The sequence below is a fragment of the Mus caroli genome, unplaced genomic scaffold (genome assembly GCF_978045245.1).
Source record: "Mus caroli unplaced genomic scaffold, Mus_caroli_1 scaffold_15, whole genome shotgun sequence".
Classification (NCBI taxonomy): Eukaryota; Metazoa; Chordata; class Mammalia; order Rodentia; family Muridae; genus Mus; species Mus caroli.
Window position 1 is genome coordinate 31,742,905 of NW_028227270.1, and position 27,882 is coordinate 31,770,786.

At 37.8% G+C, this 27,882-nt stretch overlaps 1 protein-coding gene and 1 pseudogene across 3 annotated transcripts in view; one reads left to right on the plus strand and one right to left on the minus strand.

The window, feature by feature from the left end:
* Positions 1-27,059, plus strand: part of Vcan (versican) — a 92,116-nt gene extending 65,057 nt beyond the window's left edge. For all 3 annotated transcript variants that reach the window (XM_021180093.3, XM_021180094.3, XM_021180096.3), the window contains 5 exons: positions 3,158-3,316; positions 4,916-4,998; positions 21,470-21,614; positions 25,771-25,953; positions 26,098-27,059. In XM_021180093.3, coding sequence (XP_021035752.1) covers positions 3,158-3,316; positions 4,916-4,998; positions 21,470-21,614; positions 25,771-25,953; positions 26,098-26,225 — 698 coding nt within the window. In that variant the 3' untranslated portion in view covers positions 26,226-27,059. The remainder of the gene's footprint in view (positions 1-3,157; positions 3,317-4,915; positions 4,999-21,469; positions 21,615-25,770; positions 25,954-26,097) is intronic.
* Positions 16,586-21,073, minus strand: LOC147000878 (high mobility group protein B1 pseudogene; annotated as a pseudogene).
* Positions 27,060-27,882: the final 823 nt, after the last annotated feature.

Sequence of the window (27,882 nt, forward strand, 5' to 3'; positions counted from 1 at the left end):
GAGTTCGGGGCCAGCCTGGTCTACAGAGTGAGTTCCGGGACAGCCAGGGCTACACAGAGAAACCCTGTCTCGAAAAACCAAAATATGAAAGAAAGAAACATATTACGACACAGACACAGAAAGGTAAGACACTTAAACACTCCAAATGCATTGAAATGATCACAACCTGAAGGTTTAAGTACAAGGAGCAAATAAAAAAACCAACCAACCAAACATAGAATAATTTGCCCAAGTACTTATTGATCACCTTCTGTTTTCCTGACACTGCAACAGTCAAGATGAAGTTCTGAACCTGACCACATTTCGGGTTTTGGTGAATCAGTGAGAACTGTTGCATTGATGTCTTAGAGTTTTCCAAGTGCATCATTTCAGCTGACCAACAACTTCTGTGCCCTGTGTTGGGAACTAAAGCTTAGAGAATGCAAATGATTCACTCAAGGTGATATATAAGTAACATGTCCCTGGGCAGCTCAATTCTAGAACCCAAGACTTTCCAACATTTTCCTACTGCCAAAGCAGCTCTCAAAGATAGAGTTACATAAAATTACTTAATGAGCATCGAGTGGATTAAGTGGCACTAGGGTCTCTGAACGAACCTAGGGCCTACTTACCACTTCCTTTTGCGTTGAAAAGAGACAGCTTGCCTCATCGTTCATGGTGCCACCTAACTTTCAGGTGTGCCTGTCTCTTTTTCCTGCACGTCTAGCCTTCCTGTTTAATTTGTTTCCCACTGTCTACCCTGTCTGTTTATCTAGCGCAGCTGCACTCCTGCGATTCACTTCTCGAGCCCAGGAAGATTTTTCTCTCTTCTTTTCAGGTTGCCTGAGAACAAATGTTTTCTTCATTAACGACAACACTGTTGTCTAAACAGTTTTCTATCCAAAGTTCCTATGACTGTGTCATTGTTTCTTTAGCTGACCTTGGCTCTGCATTAGTGACTGCTTAAGTCTCAGTAACTTTGAAAAGGGAACATATTTTGGTGGACTAATCACAAACACTAGGAAGGGCTTTTGGAACAGCAGAGAAACAGGTGCAGACAGATTGTTGAAAGTCAATACAGCTTGCTGGGGAGAGGGGTCGTGGTGTTGCCAATATCTTAAAGCTTAGCAGCTCTGTATCAGAGGTGCTGAAAACACTACCCATACAGCATATTAGGCAGATTTTTATGGCATGGCTGGTAAGAAACACCTTTCAGCTTCTGTGGTACTACTCAAAGAATTGCTGGTCTTTGTGTTATAATGTTTGCTCTGTTTTTGTTTTTTTGTTTTTTTGTTTTTTTTAAGTATTATCTATAGGGGCCTGTGACATGGCTCAGAGTAGAGTGGTTGCCTGCTACTTACTAAGCTCTTTGTGGCAAAGAGAAATATAGTTAATGACAACCCATTTTAATGACAAAAGATAGAGAAACAAAAAGCAAAACTGAGGTCATTCAGTTTATAGAAGATAAGATTTATTTCCTGATGTATTAATCAGAAATTTGGGTCCTAGCTTTGTTCGCCTTATCTTAACATAAAAGACAAGTTGCAAGGTTGAGACAGGCTGCACAGTTACAGTTGGGCATTATCGATTTTGGCAAGGGAAGTAATCTAAGTATTCTCCAAGCCTCTTCCTGCATAGGGAACTCATACATAGAGATCAGTGTTCTTCACTGACCTCTCTCCCTATTACTGAATTCTTTCAAGTGAACTTTTCCCAAAGTAAAGCTAATATCCATAGACCAAAATTGGCTTCAATGGTGGTTCTTCCAGATCCTTCTATACTGAACCATGTAACTATGTCAAGCATCCTTTCCTATCAGAATTGGTAAGGTCCAAATAGTATCACAAGGTAACCTTCCGGTGCACATTTATGCAAAAGAGTAAGTCAACCACTGCCTTCGCCCTACCAACAGCCCTAACAGACAAGCTGGACCCATGACTATTTTCAGAGATGAGCCACATCTGTTGCATATTGTGGCTGGAAGCACCAAAGTCAGGAAAAAAAAACCCTTCAATCTCTCAAAATGAAAATCGCAACCTATACAAAGAAAAATAAATTAGACAAGGAACACAAAATGAAAATTGCAACCTATACAAAGAAAAATAAATTAGACAAGGATTAGGTCTTTGAGTACCACAGCACATAAAACTAGCATTTGAGCTTGGTATGGTTTTTAATCTGTTAATTGGTAAAACTAAGGTAGAGTAAATTTTATTAGGAAATCCGGAAGGTCTCCTTGATGTCTAAAATTCCATTAATGCTGTAGTTCTGTTAATTTATACATGGAACCACTTCAATGTATTTGTGATATATTTGATGAAGATTAATATTATTTCAATAAAGATAGTCTGTGGGGGGTCTAAAAGGAGATGATCACAAAATAGTCAATTTAGTACTTACTGTTATAAAAATTAGATATATTTGAACAACATCGTTATCCCATTGAGATACCAGCTGTGTATCACAGCTCATTGCAGAAGAGAAAACACATTCATGGACTGAGTTACTAGAGTGAGCGAAGGTAGCTAAGTTGAAGAACTTGGTTATTAACTCAAAAAACTTGGTGCATCTGTACTAGAACTTCCCAGGTGTTCCTCTTTGGAAGAAGGAAGTACACATTCCAAACTCTGTTCTCAAAGCTTCATACTCATGACGTATCTTCTTTTCATAAATCTTATATGACCAGAGCCTGTAGCCTCCCTGAGAGCTCTCTTGGGAGTGAACCCTTCCAGAACTTTTGAAATCATTGTACAAATATAGTGTCTGTGGCCTTGTTAGCTGGAGTCTCCATCCTATCACTTGTGAATGATTTGGTTAGAAAAGCTGTATTGAAAAGAAATTAGCAGCAATACAAATAAGTCAGCAGCTCTGTGGTCTGTGAGGTTTTAGGCTTAGTTCCCTTCTGGTTTTGTCTCCTTTGAATATTGTCTATAATTAAAGACATTGCAATTAGATAGTGCCTTTTCGGTCCAATCATGTACAACCCTCCACTTCACTGGGATCGGTTGGCTTACTTTACAATGATGTTTTTGCCAGTGTGACCAAAACTTATGAATCATTTACTTTAGGGACATTGCATAGATATTGGTTTGGGTGTCCTATCAACACAGGGATTGAGGAGCCAAGTTTGAATGACGTAGGTAAGTTTAATAAATCTTGGCACTCTTTTTTTTTCCAGACACTGAGACATGCGACTATGGCTGGCACAAATTCCAAGGGCAGTGCTACAAGTACTTTGCTCATCGACGCACATGGGATGCTGCTGAAAGGGAGTGTCGCCTGCAGGGTGCCCACCTCACAAGCATCCTTTCTCATGAGGAACAAGTGTTTGTCAATCGTATGTACTAGACATGAATTATTTGGAAATTCACTCACTTTTACCACTATCGTAGCTTTCTTTAGAACCCAGTTTAACGTAATTTTCTCAGTCTTCATTCAGTTTATGAAGTCTCTTACCTTGAACTACATAAAATCAACCATATGGCTGTTTCCATTTAAAAGTATCTTCAGATCACAAGAAGTCACTACTTAGCACACCCGCAGTAAGAGGTGGAACAGAAGCATATAGGTTGAAACATAAGCAATTGCAATTTGATCTTTTTCTTCCTTACACAAAGGTCTATTTTTTATGGCTCAATATAGTTATCCCAATTAGTTAACACCATTTCTATTTTGAATATTTCCATGTGTTGTCAAAGTTAAGCATAAAGTTGTTTTGAGTTTTTTTTTCTTGTAAATTAAAAAATTGAGTCATGCATACCAGTCCTCCTCCAGTGGTTTCATGACTTTAGAAAATGAGCTGCCTGTCATGATCACAAAGATGTGAAGACTGAAAGCTAATAAAGCCTAGTACTTGTGCTGTTTTCTAGCATCTGAACCCAGAGGAAAGAGGGGGTAGCTAGATTTTTTTATAGTAAATTGCTAGGACTACTGTGCTCAAAAAGCATAGTTTGACAATTAAATGTATCCCTACAATGCCTTCTATCCTTCTGAAATATTTTTGTTAATTCATAATCTGGGTATAGTTTCTTTATCTTTATTGCATGGTATTCTAACTAGTGACTCATGTCATGATAAGTACCTTTGAAAGTGATTTTTTCAGAACTCTTTGACCTTCGTGGTCATTGTTTTCCAAAGAGAGGTGTGTTTTTCCCAAGTGAGGGAGAATCTTTATCATCCAGTATATTTCAGAGGGCCACTAAATCTTTGCCAATGGCATTGATTAACAAGAGAAGTACATGGATACTTTCTATCATGAATAAAGATAGAAAATACTTAATTACAGGGAATTTCTAGGGAAGTGATTTCCTCTGATATTTTAATGTTTTGATGGTGATTGAAAATGTGCCTGTTAAGTGAGTCTGATGTTGGGTCTTCATCAATCACATAGTAAGGTCTCATTTTGATTGTCAACTTGACACACGTGGAAAGATGGAATCTTAGCTGAAGAATTGCCCCCATTAGATTGATCTATTTGCACGTTTGTGGGACACATTCTTGACTGTAAATTGATATGGGAGGGTTTGGCCTAGTACAGACAGTACAGTCATTAAGAAAGTGGTCTGTGCTATAAAAGAAAGCTAGCTGATCCTAAGATAAAGATAGAGACCAAGCAACTAAGCAGTATTCCTTCATGGTTTGTCTCAGTTTATGTTTGAGCACTTACTTTAATTTTCTCCAATGATGTATTTTGGCTTAGATATGTAAGCCTAATAAACCCTTACCTCCCCTCCCACTCTATTCCCCAAAAAGAAAATTGCTTCTTACCTTAATGCCAAATTGGGTAGATGAAAAAAAAATAATGAATCGGGAAAGACTGTTTTTATGAACAACTAATTAAAAAATCAGATAAGAGGATTTGTAACTCACTCTCAAAATAAATTTTTTTGAAATAGTACTTTTGAACCATGATAAAACTTATGTTGTTGTCACTTAGGTGTGGGCCATGATTACCAGTGGATTGGCCTCAATGACAAGATGTTTGAACATGACTTCCGCTGGACTGACGGCAGTGCACTGGTAAGATGCTGATGGAAGTGAAACATCAGTGCATGATGCACTAGTTTATGTCATAGCAAGCAATGGGCGGGCTAGGGTCCCTTCTTGACACAAGGATGGACTACAGAACTGTTTAGAACTACATTGGCTAGTCATCAGTGGCCTCTCTCAGAACTGTGGCACTCTTTAAGAAGACTAGAGAAGACTGTGTGGGAAGGGTAGGCAATAAGGGTTGTGCTGGATCTTGGTTATCTTAGCCTTTTTAGTTTCAGTGCATAAAGGAAAACAATAAACGCAAGAGAGGCAAGACAGTCTTTTACAAGTACATTTTTTTCTGTTTACACAATCCCCAGGAAATTCTACTATAAAGCACGGCTCATTTTTAATTAGAAAAAAAAGTTCGGCTTTAAAGTAAGGCATTTACAACCTTGTAAATCTCATTCCATTTTAACCCTGTTGAATAATCTTTATTTATTTATTTAATTATTTATTACTTATTTCCATTTCCTAACATAAGAAATACAGCTTAGAAATACTGGCTACATTAAGTCTGCTTAAACTGCTGTAGTTTTTGTTTTGTTTGTATTTTGTTTGCTTTTCCTTGTGTTCTTCGTTTTGCTTTTAGGAAGGGTTTACTGCATAAGTCAGGTTGCCCTGCCACTCACTATGTAGTACAATAAGTTCTTAAATCTCAATGGGCAAAGCTGTTTTGAGTGACGGGTAGTAAACACAAGAGAACCTAGTAGTTTAGTACTAGCCATGTTGTGATCTGCCACACTGGCCATGCTCAGTGACCCTGTTCTTAACTGCCACTTGGGGAGAGTAATTAAACACCTTGACCAAGGCTCAGACCAGATGTATTCTAGCTAAACGCCCAGCAGCTGCAGTTCTTGATCAATCCCCAGGTGTTTCTGAAATGGCATTAACACTGAGATCCATTCAGCTGGACAATAAATGTAAATTAAGTTCTAAATTGATAAAGGGGAAAAGCCATGAATAATTCTTAAATTTTAAATTTAAGCTCTAGTATATGAATTAATTATGTGCTTAAAATTTTACTTATTGCCTATGAGTCATCTGGATTCGTGTTTGGCACAAGGACAGGGTAATTCTCGAATCAGCCAGGAACTACTCTTTGCATTTGGAAGCTCTGTTCTGTCCAAGATTCTTCTCTGAACTCTGGGGGCTCATTGCACACCTGGGTATAGGTGTCCACTGAGTTTACCTGTTAGGTTGACTTCTTTGTTCAGAGTTAGAAAACTGTTGATACAAGGCCATTACCTGAGCTCAGGACTATGCTATCTGAGCCAACATTTCTAGCTCATCCTTCTTTGATGTAAATAACAGCATAATTTGTTAGGATTTTTATTGAATAACTCCCAATAAAGTTCTGCTAGTCCCCTCTCTGTTATCAGTATGTATATAAAATTGGCACTACTTGTCACGGAAGCTCATAAGTAGGTTTTCAGCAAGAATTTGTTTTTTTCTACATGACAGAAAAAATTTTCAGGGAGGCAAGATTTATTTTGCTCCCTGGTTTCAGAGAGTTTTAGCCCACTGTAGCAGGGAGGGCAGGGAAGAATAGTTGATAATGGCAGGAGTGTGGTGGATTCTTACATCACTGCAGCTCAGGAAGCAGAAGGCAGCTGGTGCAGGGACCAGGCGATAACCTTCAGAGTCCCATTATAAACACTCACTCTACCAGCTAGGTCCTACTTTCTAAAGGTTTACCAGCTCCACCCAGGTAATAGTCCTTCTGGCCAGCAAGCATTCAAGCGATCGGCTGGAGGGAAACATTTCAGAACTAAATTATAACAGTATTAGTTAAAATAGGCATTGAGCTTTAGCGCTTTCCCTTATTGGATTCCGATGCAATAAACTGAGTCCCATGATAGTCTCTAGTTAAGACTAATGATTACAATATTTTTCCTTATCAACACCTCATAGAGAAGTGCAGATCCTTGTAGACTGCTGTCTTTAGAAGAGAAACAAGAAGGCTCAAGACTCAGTCTGTAACATTGGATCGGCACTACATGTATACTGTAGATCTGAGCCACTACTGATTCCCCTCCCCCCTTATTTTTATTTCCTGTCACATCTTGAATAAAGCCTATATTTCTCAACCATGTAAACTAGCTTTAAAAGGCCAAATTGACCTCTCTCTGGCAATTATATAAAGTATTAAAAACATCTAAGAAAATGTAACTTCTCAGGTTAGCTTGAGATATCATTATTCTACTACTGCTCAAGAAAGTGAATCAGCTCACTTTTGTTCATGTCTGTTACCTTTTTATTTACTGAATGTCCCTTAACAATTTCATTCATATGTACTTCTATAGTGCATTTGTATTACTCATTCTGATATCCTTTCTTTTCTCCCTCTCTCATCTTTTCTCCCCCTGTCATCTTTCCTTTTCTCTACAGATCCCTTTTCCATGTTTACATCTTTTTTGTCTTGTTTTGTGACCCAATGAATTAACAAGAGTGGCCTGTGTGACCTTGAATTAAGAATTATGCATTGAAGTCTAGTGCGCTCTCCATTGGGTACACAACTGGAGACAATGACTGTATCTTCCCTGAACCTATCAGTAGCCAACTTTCAGGAGAAGGAGATAGGGCTCTAGAGAGAGACCCTCCTGGATGCACACATGACTGTCAACAGAACCAGACTTGAGAAGGCCCAGTGTAGGTAGCCACAGCTGCTGGGATACCATATTTGCAATGGCTGTGCCTTGCCCAGAAGATATGATTTTCAACTGTCTTCCTATCTTCTCCCTTTAATGATTTTCCTGCCTGATCTATGCCCATAAATATTTCATGTAGGCAGAAAGATCTTGTTAAATTAATCTAATTATTATTTCTACATTGAATATGGTCTCAAAACAGTAAACTGTTGAGCATTGCACTTTTTCAAAAGAGAAATATCTGATTGGGATATTTGGAAGGGAAAACAGAGTAACGTAACATAATAACCATAAAGCATTAGCGGAGCCTGTGTCTTAACAATTCACACATTATCATTAAAGTCTCAGGGCTAAGCCTTGCCTAAGAGGCTTTGTTTTGAAGAAGGCAGCAAACAAACCATGTAAGCAAGTAAGGTTTATCAAAGAAATGATAAAAGTACATCCAGGACAAACTGATGCACCCTTGATTTCCTCTTAATCCAGTCTTTGTGTCAAGTAAATAAAAACATGCTAAGAAGTGTCCCCTAACTTTGAACATTTGGGAACAGAAGAACACAGCTGCCCACCAGTCTGCCTCCTTTTGACTGATCTCTGGCCCACTTTTCTCCCTTTGGATCCACCCTTTCCTCTGTCCTGTGTTTCTTTCCTCTGTTTCTTTCTGAGACAGCCTAGGTGTCTCCTAAACACGCTCCTAGCTCTCCTTAACAAGTTCCATATGTGTGCAGGCTATTGGCTCAAAGCACCGCTTTGTTTCACGGTTTATTCCAAGGTTTTCTCCTTTTGACCATGCCCCATATAATGGTCAAGTCTTCTTTTGGGAAAACAGTATCTGCTTACACTTGGGGAAAGTGAATCACCCATGGGAGTTTCAAGGCCTTTGTTTCTGCATTAGGGTGCTTCCTCTCCACTTCCATTCTCTCACACATGTTTGACAGGTGTCAGAGTGATGTGTCTTGGGAGGTAGAGTGGTAGCAAAAGAAACACAGCATTTGCTATTTATCTAATACTATCTTTTGCTATTCAGTATCCAGGAATAATAGGTATAATCCAGGAAATAAAGTTTAATTAGATCTGTGTCAATTATTTTATTTATTGAAGTAATTAAACTTTGTGTCTAATAAGCTCAAAGTACAGTCATATAATATTCAACATGATCTTACTTCATAGCTAGACTAATTCAATTCATGTGTTTGTGCTAAATTAGTGATGCTGTCTGGCTAAGTCATCTGAATTGCCTGTATTACTCAGATTTTGATTAATCCTTACATTTTATTGGCCTCTGTAATAAGATTTTGCAATATTGATAAAAGGCCAAATTCTTGTTTATGTTGAAAAATCTTTTCATTATTTATTTGGGGTGTTTGCCCAATGATTATATTTCTGAATACAATAGTATCCAAGCTTCTCTTGTAATTCATGTTTCCGTTGTTATTTTTCTTAGCACATTTCAGTTTTCACTTTGTTTCTTGGCATTTTCCTAGTCAGTCTGTCCCTATCCTCATCATCTCTGACAGCTCAGCACACCAAGTACTTTATTAAAATCTGGCAAATGACAGGGGCTGGGAATTCCTCTCCTTGTCAACTTACATGGTCAAAGCCCTTAAACCCTTCAAGTTAAACATACATTGAAGACCAAGAACTGCAACAAATTTTCCTTATCAGGAAGTTAGACTGCTAGCTGACTTGGAGATTTTTGGTTTTGCTTTTGTATTTCATTGACCAATTGTTAAATGAATGACTGGTCTCAAGTGTTTTCCCTGAGATGGGTTTCCTGGTGCCAGTGACAGGCCATCATCTTTCTTCACTACTCCCAGTTTCCCATATCTCCTGTCTCATCCAGAGGCAGCCTCTTTCTGTCTCTCAATAGAAAACAAATAGGCAACTATGGGGTAATAATAATAAAGTAAAATATAATAAAATAAAAAGTAACATATTAGGATAGGACAAAATGAACAAGTAGAAGGAAAATAGCCCAAGAGAGGGCAGGAGAAACAGAGACCAATTCATTCTTATATTCAGGAATCTCATAAAAACACTAAACTTGAAGCTATAATGTATACAAAAAGGACCTTGGAGTAAAACAGAGAAGAGAAAGAAAACACAAATAAAATAAAATAATAACAAGACAAAATTTTAACAACTTGGAGAGGGTGGTGGGTGGGGGGATGAGCAGAGCCCAGACATGACATTATGAGAAGACATATCTGCAAAGATGATGTTGAGCTTATTTTCTGCTGACTGTCTAATGTTGGGCATGCAGCCCCACTTAAGAATTGTTTGTTTCCCTTGACAAAAACTTAATTTTCAGTTAGAAGTGGTTTTTAATTGGACATAGCTTCTGCATTAGGGATGGGCATATGCCCACTTCCCCTTTAAGATCTAGGACTCTCTTTGGTGTAGACCTGTGCAGACCCTCTGTATACTGCCTCGGTCTCTGAGAGTTTCTATGTATCCTGATCATGTTTATTTAGAAGGCCTTGTTTTCTTGGTATTCTCCATTCCCTCTGGCCTCTATACTCTTCATCTCCCCTGTGGTATGCCTTGGGATCTTAGGGAACACATTTGATGGATCATCCCACTTAGGACTGATACTCCTTTCTTAAGATTATTCATTCAGCTCCCCTGCTTTCTATATAAAATTATATTATTAACACTGCAAAGCTCACCACCTTCATTTGCTATACTTTAAGGTATGATATTTTAATACTACAGATTTGAGGAGAAAGACTATTGACAACAAATCGTGGTCAAATTAATTAAAACACTCATTTATTCATTTGCATGGCATGGAGTGACTCTCCCTAAGGCAGGGTTCAACAGATCAGCATTGGACATAGGGAAGATAAAAGGTTTTATAGCTCAGGAGTAGGGGGTTACTAAATGGGGGATTTGGCCAGCAAAAGAGATGGGGTTACAGAAGAAACCATAAGCAAGTTGGTCATAGCAACCTCCGGAAACAGACATGTTTGAAAGGTGACAGACCATTTATAATTAAGGTCACAGGTAAGGCATAGCCAAATTCCTGAGAGATAGAGATTTAATCATAAATGGGAATAAATCTAGTTTATTTTTATTATAAGATGTTTTTCAAGCCCAAGATGGAGGGATGCAGGTTGGTTTGTCACATCTCTTAGTAAATTATGACCTCTTACTATTCTTAGTTTCATAGATTTGCCCTGATGATAGGCATGTTCTAAACTCTTGCTCTAATTTCATCTCAAGACACTTGAATATCTTGTAAGATACACTTCCTGCTTCTCCAACAAGGGGTTAGAATTTAAGCTTTGGATCTTAGATTTAAAACTGCTACTGTATTTATTTGTGTTTAATTTTCTTTGACATCCCAGGAATAATATTCTTTTAAGAGAATAGGACTTTCCAGAGTATGCATTAATTTCATAGTGATTAATCATACCTCCCTCCCCCTCCACCCTCCACCATCCCTCTTCCCCCATCACCTCCCCCATACTCAGTAGCATCTACCCATCAGAAGCTTGGATGAAACTACTTCAAAGGAAATGTCACTTTGGAATGTTGTTGTCCAGAAATTAAGAAAGGCGCTGAACTGAGAATTCACTTCCTTATAAAATTCAAGAAAGTTTCAGAAAGTCTAGCTTAAAAGAAAAAGATTCTAGTTTTTTTTTGTTTGTTTCTTTGGTTTTTGTTGTTGTTGTTCTTTTGTTGTTGTTGTTGCAATTTTTAAGAATCTTTCACTCTAGTGATTCCTGCTTTGGCAGTGGTATCTGGGGAGCCCTCCTTGAGCCATTGACATCTTTGAGTTTAGGAAGTCATCATTGATTTCTCTTTTACTCTCCAGTCAACTGTAGGGAGGATATAGAGGTTTCCTCAAATAGGTGTGTTTTTCAGTCTGTTTAGTAAATTCTAGAATAAGTTTACTGAATCATAGGGATATCATGTCACATTCCTAATTTTAATCTTCTTAGCTTGCATTTGGTAGTTATGTTATAGACTAAGTAGGTTAATTAATATTATAATTATTTTTAATTAACTCTTTTATGAAAAATCCATTTAACATATTTCTATGATATTACTGAATCGTCTTCCTCATTTTAGTAAGTGTGACTCAGTCTTGTCAAGCTAATGCAGCTACAAATTCCAAACCCTTCTCCCTTCCCCACCAACCTATTATTAGAGTTGTGACACAGAAAGAGCCACATTGATGTGGGTTTGCCTTTAAATTACTGTTTTCTTTTTTGAGACTGGGTTTTGCTACGAATCCATGACTGTCTTGGAACTCACTTTGTAGACCAGGCTAACCTCAAACTCAGAGAGATCTGCTTACCTTTGCCTCCCTCCTTAGTGCTGGGATTAAAGGTGTGCACCACCACTACCAGGCTGGGTCTGCTTTCAGATTCAGAGATACTTTGTCCTTTTTCATAAAATATACAGATCAGTCTGTCAAGCAATTCATCTTGAGAGATAGCTTTGGAAAGAAGAAAAATAATGCAATAATAGCCCATAACCTAGAAAAGACATTTTAAAGGGACAGATAAAATTAGTAGTAACTCACACCTGATAAAGCGTTACTCTTTTTTCTGCAGTGACGTACCATTACCATCCTTTCCAGAGACAAAAGACATTTCTTGGGCGATGAAAGAGAACTGGAAGTGCTAACAATTCAGAGATGTGGGCTGCACTTGTTTGTATCTTTCTAACCTCAACAAAGGGGTGGCCCTGATTTGGCGGGAAATGACCCAAAATAGAACCCTCACATAGATATTTTTCCTAACTTAAGTTTTTCAAAGTATCAAGTAGAGAGAACTTTAAATGTTTTCACACAGAGATGATAAATGTTTGAGGTGACCAGTTTCTCTAATGGTGTCATTTCAGCACGTTGGTATTGAAATATCATACTATATTGTACAACATGTATTTTGTGTGTCAATTAGATTTAACAACATTTTAAAAATTATCCCCCACAACAGAACCTTGAAGTCTTTAAGAACCTGGGAAGTCTTAGACGGCTTTCTTTGCGATACTAGTAGATGCTTCATCTGTGATGTGGTTTTAGTTCCAAGCCAAGAGCCACATTTTTTGTTCACTTTGTGAACAAGTCACACTGAATGTCAGTATTAATTTAATTATGTTAAACATTGCGGGCTTCATTATATTAGCCCCAAAGCCAAGAAAAACATATGCTCTTTCCTCAGCCTTTAACCTATTATTCATGAATAGAAGACTTACAGATTTCTTTCTGCTAAAGACCACTAGGTTGTTAATGAAAATTTTTACTTCTGTTGTGGTTTAATTTGATTGGAATCAACAGCTGTTTCTCCTGAACTTACATTCAGGATGTTATGAGTCACTGTGTAGTCCTAGAACATAAAACTCTTGTCTATACCTTTTGCTCTTGTTGCTCAGATGTCTAATGATGGGTTTAAATTGCTGAAGTACAGTGTTTGCCACCACTGGAAAATCATCTTGTAATTGACAAGTTTACCCTGTAAGTGAAGAAAACTTAATGAATGCAGGAGGCCCCTTAGCACTGCTTCATGAAACTTTAGAATCATGTGCACATGTTTAAATTTAACTGCTAATTAGTTTAAGGCAATGCACAACCATGGAAAAAGCAAAGAAAATGAAGTTGAATGGTTTTTGGCACTTTCTCCGGCATTTGGTTCCTTAGCATTTCATGACTGACGACTTGTGCAAACAAGCTTGAGTGGAAGCGCCCACTGGCACAGTGCTTTGCGTGGATTAAGTGCATGTTGCTCCTAGAGGCTCTGCTTGGGGCCCCTGTCTCACAGTGGGAGTAACTTACATCCCTCTGGAAAGACTGTTGATAATTACTGCTTTGTCAGTTAGTGAGCTCACAGCATTTCACAAGATTAGTGCTGTACTCAAGAGTGGCCAGATTGTCTCCCCTGCACAGAACTCTGCCAGCTAGGAAAATAATGGGCACGTTGCCGCTTTAACAGCTATCCGGAGACCCCACGTTAATTTTCCTTCCCTTCAGTATACTGAGTTTGGTAGAATCCAACTGCAGGCTTCCAGCGGGTAGTGATGCCTAAACAAACATCTCTTTCTCCTTTGAAACAAAGCTGCTCTTTTCTTCTTCGGTTGTGGGCTCAACTAATGATAACAGAAAAACCATAACCTCCTGTAAAATGTAAATAAATCAGGACCCAGACCAGAGTGCATGGAGTAAGAGAGCCTGAGATCTACCTTGCAGGGACGGCATTTGCCTCACTCAAGGAGAACAGTTAAATGTGTCCCCTGCAGGCTACAAACTAATGACTATTGTGTACTAGAGCTGCCCAGGAAGGAAAGATGTTTTGAGTTTTGTAATAAGAAGCCCCTATGGCCTTTTTTCCCCCTCAGATAACTATTTGTTCTGTATTCTGGAAGATAAAGTTGACTCTAGTGATTACCTAGTGGCAAGCTAACTGCTTATCAGTGTGTGTATGCATGTCCATGTGTGTGCATGTGTGGATGTATGCTCCTGTGTGTGTGTGTGTGTTTTAGGTGGGTACACAGGCTCTTGATAAAGTATTTTGTATATGCAACTTGCTTGAATTCTCTGGAGATAGTCTTCTTGGCCTTGGTGACATGGGCTATATTAGGGCTTTGTGGCTCTCAGAGTCCAATAGTGATTTAATGGGTCCTAGGTGGAAAATAAAAAGAGTTTGCACAAGTCAGCTTGTAGTATAAGTGTGATATTTTCAGAATGTAACTTTGCAGATTCATACAGCATGAATTTGATTTTTGTGCACTGGGGCATAATTATTGATTGGTCCTACTCTAAAGATATTGAGTAGATCTACTAGACATGATATTATACCATGTCTGATGAACTGTCACTGTTGATGTAAATCATTAGATGCTATTTATAGGAACATGAAAAAAACAAGCTTTTGTAGTGCTCGTCTTAGGTAGAAAAGTCAGATGAGAGCTGTAATAGTCAATAGCAGAATAGGATGGAACTAGAAAATATAGCCTATCTATTTGGGAAAAAAATCACAAAACTTGGAGCACATGCCACGGTGGAGGACATGCCACAGTGGAGGTCATGCCACAGAGGAGGTCATGCCACAGAGGAGGACATGCCACAGAGGAGGACATGCCACAGAGGATACTTTAATTTTTATTCTGCAGGTGTAGTTAATAATTGTGATTCTAAATCCTGTGCTGGCACTCAAAGTACTACCATATTGAGCGGTCTATGTCACCACCTGGTGGTCACATTATGCTTTGTATTTTTATATGAACAGCACTAGAGTCTGCAGGGATGTTGTTTAGGTACCTATAGCTTTGACATGTGTAATATTGTAAGCCCAATAGTTAAATGAAAAATGAGATGATTTGCAAGCACAGTAGGAAACTAACAGGTACCTTAAGCTTCACAAAATCCTGCCAGTTAAAGTTAAAATTAGCCCTGTTCTTTCTTGAACCTTCACTTTTACACTGTAAGAGAAGCCAACAGGTCACTTCCTTGACCTTTCTTCTTGGCAGGTGAACCAAGAAGACTTCTGTAGTTTAGTATACAACCTTTTCTTCTGTAACTTAAATTATCTGTGTTTGGAGCAAAAAAGGAAGATGAAGAGCTGTGATTGAATTTTTTTATGGAATATAAATCAAAATTAAAGTTGAAAATTTAATCAATTTCTCCCAAAATTATCCCTGAAAAGGTATCAAGTTAATTTTATCAATAGGGTATGTATGATATTTAAATGTTTTTAGCACCATCAAAATAGTTCCAAAACATAGTATTCAATTAGCTACTCCAGGAAATCCAAAGTATTGTGAATTTTAAAGTATAAAACATGATGACACCTGAGCTGAAGAATTATAGCTAAATATCTGTTTGGATACAGAGATGATACAAAAGGGTCCTGACAGTCACAGATTCAAGATTTACAATGCCAGTGATATGTGAGATAGCCAGAAACACAATCGCGAGCTGTCCAGGAAGAGAGGCCAACATTTACAAAGTGTACAATTGGTTTTCAAGGATGTCTGCATAATAGACATCTCAGACTTCCCACTTCACTGGGGAATATGTTTGACTGCTCTTCTGGCCATTGTGGTTCATCTCTAATAGATTTAAGCAGAATTAGTCTGTTATACAAGTCTGTTCGAATAAAGACATCCTCAATTTCTTCCATATATCATCTAGGTGCTAATAATTCCTAGGACTGTATGAGTAGACCCGTGTACATGCATGTGTGTATGCATATTTGTTTGTGGGTACATGTGAAAGAAAGGTACATCTCAAAGCTCACGTGCAGATGAATCTTAATATTATTTAATGTCTATGACAATTTTGTTTAATTTGTTTTCATTCTATTAACTGGGAACTAGTAAAATAAAAAGCATCCAATGTCTTTTACGATAATTCATTAGGAAAATCAGTGCTCAGTGAGTTTTACTATGGTTATTTTATCAAGTAAAATAAAGTTAAGTGGAAGATAGTAAAGGAGGGCTGCTCACTGCTAAAATTCTAATTTAAAACGTCCGAATTTACTATGATAATACAAGATTTAAACCAGGTGTTTTAGAAAGTTTTAGTTTAAGTTGACTTAATAGTGTTTGTCTGAATGTATGTATGTGCATCACATGCATACCTACTCCCTGCAGAGTTCAGAATAGGAAGACAAAAGATGATATTTGATTTCCTAGTTCACCAAGTGGGTGCTGGGAAACAAACCTGTGTCAGCTGTAAGACTAACAGGTAGTCTTTAGTACTGACCCATCTCTCTAGCCTCATAGTGAACACTCCCCTTCTTCCCCTTCCCTTCCCCTTCCCCTTCCCCTTCCCCTTCCCCTTCCCCTTCCCCTTCCCCTTCCCCTTCCCCTTCCCCTTCCCCTTCCCCTTCCCCTTCCCCTTCCCCTTCCCCTTCCCCTTCCCCTTCCCCTTCCCCTTCCCCTTCCCCTTCCCCTTCCCCTTCCCCTTCTTCTTCCCCTTCTTCTTCCCCTTCTTCTTCCCCTTCTTCTTCCCCTTCTTCTTCTTCTTCTTCTTCTTCTTCTTCTTCTTCTTCTTCTTCTTCTTCTTCTTCTTCTTCTTCTTCTTCTTCTTCTTCTTCTTCTTCTTCTTCTTCTTTTTTGGTTTTTCGAGACAGGGTTTCTCTGTATATCCCTGACTGTCCTGGAACTCACTTTGTAGACCAGGCTGGCCTTGAACTCAGAAATCTGCCTGCCTCTGCCTCCCGAGTGCTGGGACTAAAGGCGTGTGCCACCACGCCTGGCTTCTTGTGCTTCTTTTGACTTCTTTCAGAAATTCTAGTGTATACATACGACAACCTCACAAAAACAAACCCCAAAACAAAGACAAAGACAAAAAACACACCAAAAAACCACTGAAAATCTAAAAAGTCAAAGAACAACAAGACAAAACAAAACACAAAGACACAAATATTATTTTGGAGTAGTGCACTGGGAGAAGGTGAACCAGTTTATGCTTAAGAGCCTCTCTTACACCTGTCTGGTCCTTCTTGCTACGCAGAAATTCACACACTTCCTCAGAGTTAATTGGTCTTTATTTGTGCCAATTGATGCAGCAACAGCTAATGTCTGATAACCTTGTATTCTTTCTTCTAATGAAAGCAAGTACTTAAAGCAGAACCCAAACCTACTCCCTCTCCCCTTTTTAAGGAATAGAGGAAACTTCTTGCTTATTCCTAAGTCTTACATAGGTCTAGAAAAAGGTTTTAATAGTCCTTTGTAAAGAGGCAGTTATTTGTTTTTGTGTATGGAAAGGTGAATTAAGTAAAGTGCATTGCTTGGGTTGGATTGTTCATGCCTGGGGCACTGATTAATTGCTGAGATTTGGGTATCATTGATGATGATCATGTGTTACATATTTTAAAAGATGAAATATCATGTACTAGGTATGAATGGGTTGACTCTCTAGACTCCATATATGGTTATGCATGACAAGATTCCCCTTGTAATCCATTATTGAAAATTGCTCAAAGCTAACTCTGCCTCCCATCCAACCCTGCCCACCTGCCATGCTGACCGAGACAGGTGGAGGAACTCCAGACATGGGCAAGAAAACTAATTCTGCACCCATTCAGAGAGCAACCCATTCAGTTGCTTTGAATCAGTAGGTCCTTCCCTGAGGGGTTAGGATGCTGCCAGGCTGGGATGTCATGTGGGCTGCAGAAAACCAGCAGGTCAATTTTGACAAGAAATGTAAGCATTTATAATTTGGTATATACTTAGATGAATAACTTTAGTCTGCTCTGATTTTTTTTTCCCAGAAATAGTTGGGTTGGTTTGAAATAGCTTTCCTGTATGTAGAGACAAGTTTTGTGCAACAGACTCATGCTTATTATTAACTGTTGGAGTTCAGCCAGGGTTTTTTCAACCATTTTATTATTTTGGTAGGTGATATATTTGAATTCAGTGGGGTGGGGGTGCAGTAACTGAAAAGTAACTGAATTTAATTGAAATGTTTGTCATGTGAGAACTTGTTTTGCAGGTATAGAGAGCTAGCTGGTTATTTAGTTGGAACTCCTAGAGTCATTTTGTCATATGATATAAAGCATTAAACAATTTCATACTGGGTTAAATTATCTTTTAATAAAACAGAAGAAACATTTACATCTGAGTTGCCATTCCTTTACATCAACACTTTGAGTTTTATGTTGTATTTTTTTTTCTTTTCCATCAGATGAGAATGAAAGAACAAAATAATTTGAACATTTTCTCTCAAGGCAACAGGAGTTCAGGGTAGTGAGAAAGCAGCGTCTCAAAGACATAACTCTTTAGACACTTTGGCCAGCACCTATTCTGGGTAAAGATTTTGAAGACAGTTTTCTTAACCCATGCTGGCTTCTTAGAATAACCCCTGCTTTGCCAATCCAACACTAGGAGCGGGTGGAGTTGGGTTAGTTCGGAGTAGTTCACCCAAGACTACAAGGCCAGTTTGACTGAACTATGTGGTAAGAACTTACTTTAAAAGCAAAAAGCAAACACACACACACACACACACACACACACACACACACACACACACAGAGAGAGAGAGAGAGAGAGAGAGAGAGAGAGAGAGAGAGAATAACAAAACAAAGCTAAACAGGCAAACGCCAACAGTCAAGATGCTTGTTCATAACTCCAAGTGAAAAAAAAATTCACATAGGAGGTGCTGTTTTTTTCTCTGTTTATTTAAATAATCCTCACTTTGTTACTAGAAATAGGGAAAGTGAGAGCTTACATTTTTATAACTGGATCTATTTCAGGAAGGATATCTCCTAATATTAAATGTTAGTGAAAAATACATTATTGAATTTACAGTCAAGTTTTATTTATTTTTACTCACTTGCCATAAAAGTTAAATAAGCCAAAAAAAAAAAAAAAAACAATTAAGGATGAAACAGCAAACCTGAGACAATTTGGCAACAAGATGAACAAATTCAAATCACCCTAACCAAGGTGAAAGACACTACTGAGGTATGAGCAGGTGATAGTGAAACACCCCTGTAGGCATTAGACATTCTTTTAGAAGCCACAGAACAAAAACCTGGTCCTGCACAATTGAGCCAGAGCTGCCAGACAACAAAAACACACATTTTGAAACATTGCTAGGTGCCAGATGCAATTCTCAGCAAAGACAATTACATCTTTTTTTGTTTGTTTGTTTAAACCCCAAGAAGCAGTTTTCTGGCATAGAAGTCTAATGAATTTCAGTGTGAGAATGGCCCCAGTGCTCATCAGAGCAGTAGGTAATGTCAGCTAGAAGCACAGAGCTGTTGGGGGACGTTGGTACTGTGAAGTGACATCTGTTGAGGCCCGTTTCCACCAGCTTGGCTAGAATCTGTGAATACTTTTGATAAATGTAGGTAATTTCATAATAGTTGCTTTCACTGATTAGAAACGTAGCTGTTCATACTTTGTAGAATTTATAAAGTATGGAAAACTCAGTGTCAGAGCACTTATAGAAATTTGATAAGGTTTTTCTGGATTTTGGTTTGGTCTTATATGCACATCAAATGGCATCTGAAATGATGTGTGAGTTTGGTATTAACCTATATCTTAGTTTATATTTCTTTGAATAGTCTTCAAAGATAAAATATTTAAGGGTTATATAATATTCTTTTCCTGGCCACACCAAAATTTATTCAAAATATGGTCTTCCTATATGATGGCTTCCACTAAACTTCCCTATAAAGAGTACTTGCCTATCTTTTGTAAGGCTACATTATTTAGAACACAATTGTAGATCCATACTTTTGAGTTTCTTGATAGGCATTGTCAAGCAATTTCAGAAAGTTTAATTCTCCTGGCTGAATTATGACTGCAATCTCCCTACAAAATACCACCAGGACAGGGATCCCTAAAGACATATTCGGTAGTGTGCTAACTGTACCAAAAAAAAAAAAAAAAAAAAAAAAAAAGACAATGTAGAGTTTAAAAGGAAATCTTACACAGCCTTACATTTTAATTTTTTCTTTAAAAGGGGTGAGTTGTGGGCGGGGGGAGGGAGGGGTCAAATGCTTTTTAGACAAGGAAAAAACTGCCAGAACCAACTTATTCATCCCCATCTTCTTTTTCATCTTCCCCTTCTTCCTCCTCTTCTTCATCCATTTAATCTTCATCATCATCTTCCTCTTCGCTCCTTTTCTTGCTCCTTTCAGCCGTGACCACCCCCGTTTGGCTGCATCAGGGTTTCCTTTAGCTCTGTAGGCAGTAATATCGTTCTAGTACTTCTCCTTCAGCTTGGCGGCCTTCTTCTCCTTGGGCTGCTTGTCATCTGATGGAGTGTTCTTCCACATCTTTTCTAGTTTCTTTGCAACATCACCAATGGATAAGCCAGGATGTTTGCCTTTGATTTTTTGGGGGTACTCAGAACAGAACAAAAAGAAGGCCAAAGGAGGCCTCTTGCGTTTATTGGGGTCCTTGAACTTTTTTTGGTCTCTCCTTTGGTGGCAGGGGCAGATAAGGGTTTTCATTTCTCCTTCATAATGAGCCTTGTCTGCCTTTGCCATGTCTTCAAATTAACTTTTTTCTTTAGCAGACATGGTTTTCCACCTCTCTGAGTACTTCTTGCATCTTCTTTTGCTCCTCCTGGCACGTTTGCATGAAGAATACTTATGAGTACATTTTGCCTCTCGGCTTCTTAGGATCTTCTTTGCCGGTGTTTAGTTGATGTTCCTCCGTGAGGCACACAGTTGTCCAGTGCCTGTATGGCTCTCACTTGTCCTGGCTCTGTCTCTAAGGAACTCAATGCACTGCATAGGCTCAGTTTATTTCTTTAACAAATTCTTTACTCAATTTCAAACCAAGGATGCATTTAAAATTGAATTTCAAGAAACACTAACCGACCTGTGTTTCTTCAGCGACTGTTACTTAGCCTGTAAATCTGAGTTTGCCTTTCCTACCAGGTTCAGGAGACTTCTTAGTACTGCTCCTATTGCTACACATGAATTAGTCTTACTTCTTGTACACATGGTTAAGACACTACACTTGGTAAAGTTCAGGAGTAAGTCTAGAAAACAATCATAGTCGATTAAAAGGACACTGAAACTTTTGTGTTTCATTTCTGTTGTTATAACAATTAACAGTAAGATAATGATGTACTTTGTTCAATTGGGCACAAATTGAGTACTTAGAAATCTAGGTTAATGACACCTAGACATTTCTCAAGGACATTTCCCTGACAAAGTATAGCTATTTGTTAAACAGAGCCTTTGAGATACATATATTCCCCACAAAGAGTTTGAAAGTATTTACCATGAAAATAAGTTCAGTTCTGTGAATAGAAGTTGTTGAGTCCACCCCAATCAGATAGCCACTGGGGTTCTGACTCTTGAGTATTTATTTTTCTTCTGTCTCCATTTGTACAGCAATATGAGAACTGGAGACCCAACCAGCCAGACAGTTTCTTTTCTGCAGGAGAAGACTGCGTTGTGATCATTTGGCATGAAAATGGTCAGTGGAATGATGTCCCCTGCAATTACCACCTCACCTACACTTGCAAGAAGGGAACAGGTAAGGAGGGATTTATACAGGCAAACTGCCCATAACAACTTTAAGAAATTGCTGGCAAAAGACCTGTAGACATTTTTATCCTGGTGAAGAGGATTCAGCAAAACTGTTGCAAGTATCATGCAGTGGGCAGTATGGTTTTTGTAGGAAGATCTAGAACCCCTGGCTCTTGTTCAAGTGCTTCAGTTGGCTGAGACTATAGAACTGAGAAACTGCTCTAGAAGGGGCTACAGGCTCCTATTCACTACAGTCTTCATCCCAAGTATTTACTGTTTTTACTAATTGCTTAAAATTTGTCCACATTTGAACATTTGTAAGCATTCCCTAAGAGGTTTATTTTCTAAATAGTAGTCCATGGGACAAAACTGTCATCCCTATGCCTGTAATTGAGTGCCTTCAACATTTGATAAACAAGGCCATTGGTAAAGTAAATTTCAGAGTGAGAATTGTTTGGTTAATGTTAAGCAGGAAAAAAACAAACAAACAAAAAAAAACAAAAAACAAACTAATACTAAGAAAGTTGAGTTTGAAGTTTATGTTATGTTTGCCAATGACTAATATGGAGTATAGCTGTATAATCATTTTTCTAAAGCAATGGACATTCCATAAGAGAATACTCCTTGTGATAATGATTTTAAAGCATGGATATCTCATTCCTAGGGCAACCAAGACCCACCTCAAGAAAGAATGCAAATTGTAAAATACATTTGAACTGTCTTTGAATTAAAACATAATAGAACATGTGCAGAGTGTGTGTGTGTGTGTGTGTGAGAGAGAGAGAGAGAGAGAGAGAGAGAGAGAGAAAGAGAGAGAGAGAGAGAGAGAGAGAGAGAGAGAGAGAGAGAGAGAGAAAGAGAGAGAGAGAGAGAGAGAGAGAAATGATAGGCAAGACTTAACATCTACAACAAATTGTATGGGGGGAGAGAATATTAAGATCTCTCATCCAGGGTAGCACTTATCCGCAATGCCTTATCTCCATAAGAAGCTTTCTGCTTGTACATCTCCTCAGCTCTTCTGCAGGGAACTGGTAAAAATGGCAATCTGAGTATTTGCTGTTTTCCCTTTTCCTGGATAACAAGTCTTTAATAAACTGTTTGTCTTTATCAAATGTTGTGTTTGCCTTCTGTGACCTCTGAGTGGTTCCAGTATCATGCTTTTCATTGTTGTGTTTTCTAAGCTTGTTTGTCCTATAGCAGTTTCACTACAGCAACAACGGTGACACTTTGAGCAGGGCATATATCTTTCCTGTGATAGACAGTACAATTTGTCAATAATACTTCAGGCCCTCTGTGTGATGAATACCAGCTGTACTCTTGCCTCCATATTCCCTCCTCACTGTGCCAATCAGAAGACTCTACTCACGGCCATAGTCTGTGGGGGCAGGTACAGTTTAGAGAGAAAGAAAAATGGTTGGAACTTCAGTTTTAAAGCCAAGAAAGTTTTGTGTAACATGTGTTAAATTTCCCAATGTGGAGTGAGTTTTTGTTTTGTTTTGTTTTGTTTTGTGGAATGAGTTTTGAAGGATACTAACAGTACTTCATTAAAGAATGGATTTTTCTCTCATGGCTCTAGAAAAGTTTTATAATGTCAATGTTGACAGACTTTTAAAATGGTCTTTATACACTCATAAGCCTACAGGTTCAAGTAGTTCTTCTAATTATTTGCAGGTAAGATGCTTAATATTTTGAAAAGCAGCATTTCTAAGAGAGCACCTTCCTTCACATCTTTGGACCATCTTGTTGGTCTTTCCTAGTCAAAATTATTACCTGAGACAATGATTTGGATTCTTTGCTTTTTCCTGTAACATTATCCTAGAACAACACAGTATTTGTTTCCAGTTTTTTGAAGCTTACGTAAGAAGAATCCTATTATATATGTAATATGTACCTTGCTTTTTTTTAACCTATTCTGCCTAGTTGTTGAGATTTATCAATATGAATGTATGTAGCTGTACATTCTCTGCTTTTGCTGCTGTGTAAGTGGTTCATTAGCACAACTATATTTTATTGATTAGTTTCCTTACCAGTGAATATATAGACTGCAGTCAGTGTTTTTACTCATAAATAATGTTTCTGTGAATATTCCTAAACTTGCTTTTGGTAGACTTCCATGAGTTTCCGTAGGACATACTTCCAGGAGTGAAGAAGCTGAATCATTTATATATATATATATATAAATGATTATATATATATATATATATATATATATATCTTATGTCTTAACATATTTACTAGCAAATGCCAAATTACATCCCAAACTTGTAGCAACTTCCACTCCCAACAGCCAGGTGTGAGAGGCCCTGACACTTCACGCCTCCAACTTTTGATATTATTGGACTTGAGATATTATGGGCCAGGTTGGTGGGTATGAAATATTATCCTTTTTGATTTAACTTGCACTTTCTTGGCTATTTGTTGACTATATTTTCATGTATTTATTTGTTATTTGTAGATCTTCTTTAGTACATTTTTTTATTCCTGACTTTAACTTTAGTAATTGATTCCTTTCTCCTATTGTGATTTGTAGGGTTCTTATTACATCCTCATTTCTAATCCCCTGACAGTTGTATAGTTTATAAATATATTCTCCTAGTTTGTAGTGTTTTTTTAACTCTCATATTATGTGTTTTGGTGAAAATTCATATTTATTAATCTTACTTTGTTATTTCAGCTTTTTTGTGCTTTAAAAATAAGTCTTTATGAATCCTAAATCATAAAGATATTTGGTACTGTTTGCTGAATGTTTTATAACTTTGCCATTTGTGTTTGTGTGTTTAAGCTACCTAGAACTGGCTTTCCATGTGTTCTGTGAGGTAGGGAAGCAAATATATTTTGTCATATGAGTATGCAATTGTTCATGTTCTAAGACTGCCTCCTATACTCCTCTGCTATGTTCTCAAATACAAGCTTATGTGTTTGGAATAATTCCAGCCTAGCTTCTTAGCATTGCCACTACCGTATTCAACTGAATTATTTTAGCTTTGCAAAAATAATCTTTACATATAAATAGTTTTGAGGAAATCATTCAATTATTTTTTTAAACTGGTAAAAAATAAATTCAGCTTCTGATTTATCAGTACAATACAGAATCACATAAAATCAATTATCTAGTTGATTATTTTAATCTTCGCTATCACCATAGCCTCCCTCTACCTTATGCTTGCCAGTATCAGAGTCGTAGTATAGCTTTTAATATTATGATAAATGCAGTGTATATGTGTAGGCTGGATAAAGCAGAAGTAAATTAAAATTAAACCCAAATTTGTCATTGAAAAACAATATTAACAAGATTAAACAAATCTAATATAGATTAAACAAAAGTAATCATTAAAAAGTATAACATATTAAGATTTTGAAGTATAAACTCCATAGGTATTCCCAATTTCTTGTGTGCAGGAAGCCTAGGTCAGTCGGTCCCCATAACTACATAGACCAGGCATAGTAGCATGTGATTGTGATATCAATGTGTGGGAAGTAGAGGAAGAATGACCAGGGATTCATTGTTATCTTTTACTACACAGTGAATTCAAAACCAGCCTGGGCTATATGACACTCTATCTCAAACAACTGACAGACAGAAAGATAGACAGACGGTCCTGAGGCAAGAACATTGTCCACTCTTCCCTGTTTTAGTATAGAATATGTAGAATATGTTACGAGGTAACATTTTATTTATACCTCGAAGTGTATGTCTATATTTCAAGTCAATGGTGTTAAAGATTATTCTGCTTTTGCCTTGTTTTTTGTGGCTTGTTTTTTTTCTGGGAAGTGATAGTAGAGTTTACTATTGGAAATACATCATTGCTCCAACTCAAGATGGTTAATAAAAGATGAGAGATAATAAGGAAAAGAATATTAATAGGCTGCTCACTGAAGATATTTTTTAAAGTGACTTTGTAGATGGCCATTGAATGATATTTCATTTTAATACAAATACAACTCAAAATGACATGACCTGAGATAAAAATGTACATCCAGAGCCTCAATCTAAACATTTAAAATTATTTTCATTCTAAAATTCTATACAAATGCCTTTTACAAAGATATATGATTGAGGCTCCGAGGTGTTACAGTAAAGAAATAGAGCAATTTGATTCTGATGCTTGCACTAATTGAAATGCTTAGATTTCTTGATAATAACACAACTTGCTTTTTCTTAGTTGCTTGCGGCCAGCCCCCTGTTGTAGAAAATGCCAAGACCTTTGGAAAGATGAAACCACGTTATGAAATCAACTCCTTGATTAGATATCACTGCAAAGACGGTTTCATTCAGCGTCACCTTCCAACTATCCGGTGCCTAGGAAATGGGAGATGGGCAATGCCTAAAATAACCTGCATGAACCGTAAGTGGTCCTTTAGAAAAAATGGACAACCGTGCTTTAACAGATACTAGACACCTACATTTTACGGCTGTGGTATCAGTAGTTTAGGGTATGGAGCAAGTAATACTGTTGTGTTTTCTTCTTTCTTTGTTTTCTTCCATGTAGCATCTGCATACCAAAGGACTTATTCTAAGAAATACTTAAAAAATTCCTCATCAGCAAAGGACAATTCTATAAATACATCAAAACATGAGCATCGCTGGAGCCGGAGGTGGCAGGAAACGAGGCGCTGATCCTTAAAATGGTGAACATGTGCTTCATTCATCATTTCAGCCAAAGCCCTGCCTTTCCGTGCCTTTCCTATCACCTCAAGAAGAATTAGAAGTTGGTTTGGATTATGGGACTGCCGTCTGGTCATTTGGGGTGGCTGTACTCTTAAAATATTTTCAATGAAACATGGAATTTTGAAAAAGCGAATAAAATGAAAGAAAATGAACGAAGAAGATAACCATTTTCAGCCTATCTAATTTCTTTAGTTCTCTCAATGCCTCCAGTGCAGACTGTTTCCTGTTCACCAGCCTACTGTACTATTTAAAAAACGCAGTTTCAGCACCGATGGCCATGTAAATAAGATGATTTAATGTTGATTTTAATCCTGTATATAAAATAAAACATCACACTCAGTTCAGGCATATTTAATGATGATTATGCAGCTTTCAAGGTCTTTAATCATTGGTTTGGCTGCTTTGCTATAGTTTGCTTAGGCTGGAAATGGTTTTGTCTACCCTTTGACTGTCAGCAAGTTTGAGGACGGCTTTTCTGGACAACCAGCAAACAGCATCTTGCAGGTCTCTGCACGAGTATCAGCTGCGGGAGCCACACTGATGCTTGGCTGATTCCTGGCTGATGAAACTCTCGCTCGGAGCTCCAGGGTGTAACTCCGCTTTGTCATGTTCCCTTTCCTTCACTTACACAAAGCGCCTGAATGGAGGACTTTTCTATGACCTGGAACATTTTTTTTAGGGGTCAAATTGCTAACTATTAACTCAACCAGGTTTCATTTACAATGGCTTTCTTAACACTAACTCTGGTAAGTTAACAGATCAAGATATTTTGAATGGATATAGATCAAGGGTTGAGGAGGGTGGGGGAGGGGGTTTTCTTAAAACAACAACACTCGTGCAAAAAAAAAAAACATTTTGTACATATAACCATTTTAATTCTTTATAAAAAATTTGAATGTTCATGTATGAATGCTGCAACTGCGGAGCACACGTAAATAAATGAAGTAAGCCATACGGATTTAATTTATTGGATGTTATTTTCCCCAAGACCTGAAATCAATGTAGTATGCTAGTAATTTCTCAGTGTTACCTTTTATATTTTCTTCACAGTTTAAAACCTTATAATATAGGTACTTCCTTCCAAGTGTTTATTACGGAGAATGGAAATGTGTTTAGCTATCCATAAGTGGTATTTGCCCATTCCAAGCAAGTGTGAAAATGTAGAATAGTGTGGCCATTCCTTACTGTTAGATGGAGTGTATGTGCTGACGTTTTCACTTCACCCTTCACCCCTTGCATTTGAATAGTGGTTGCTGAAGATGACATGGGAATCATTATCTAGATAATTTAAGGCTCAAAGTTAAAACTGCTCCCAGAAAGAAGGCATTTAAGGCTCATCCATTCCCTTCATTTACAACTAACAGAAAAAGCAAATAAAACATGAACAGAAACCAGCTTTGAAATGACACAATGAAAGCAAGCATTGGAGCATCGTGCGGTGTCCCATAAGTATGGACAGACTTTATGTTTTATACATCAGGTCAAAAGATATATTCAACAAAGAAGAGTAGAGGAAGAGCAGACTGGAGTTGGTCCTATGTCAACCGTTTCCCATAAATGCTACTTTAGCTTAGAGGGAAGAATGACTGTGCTCACAAGCATACAC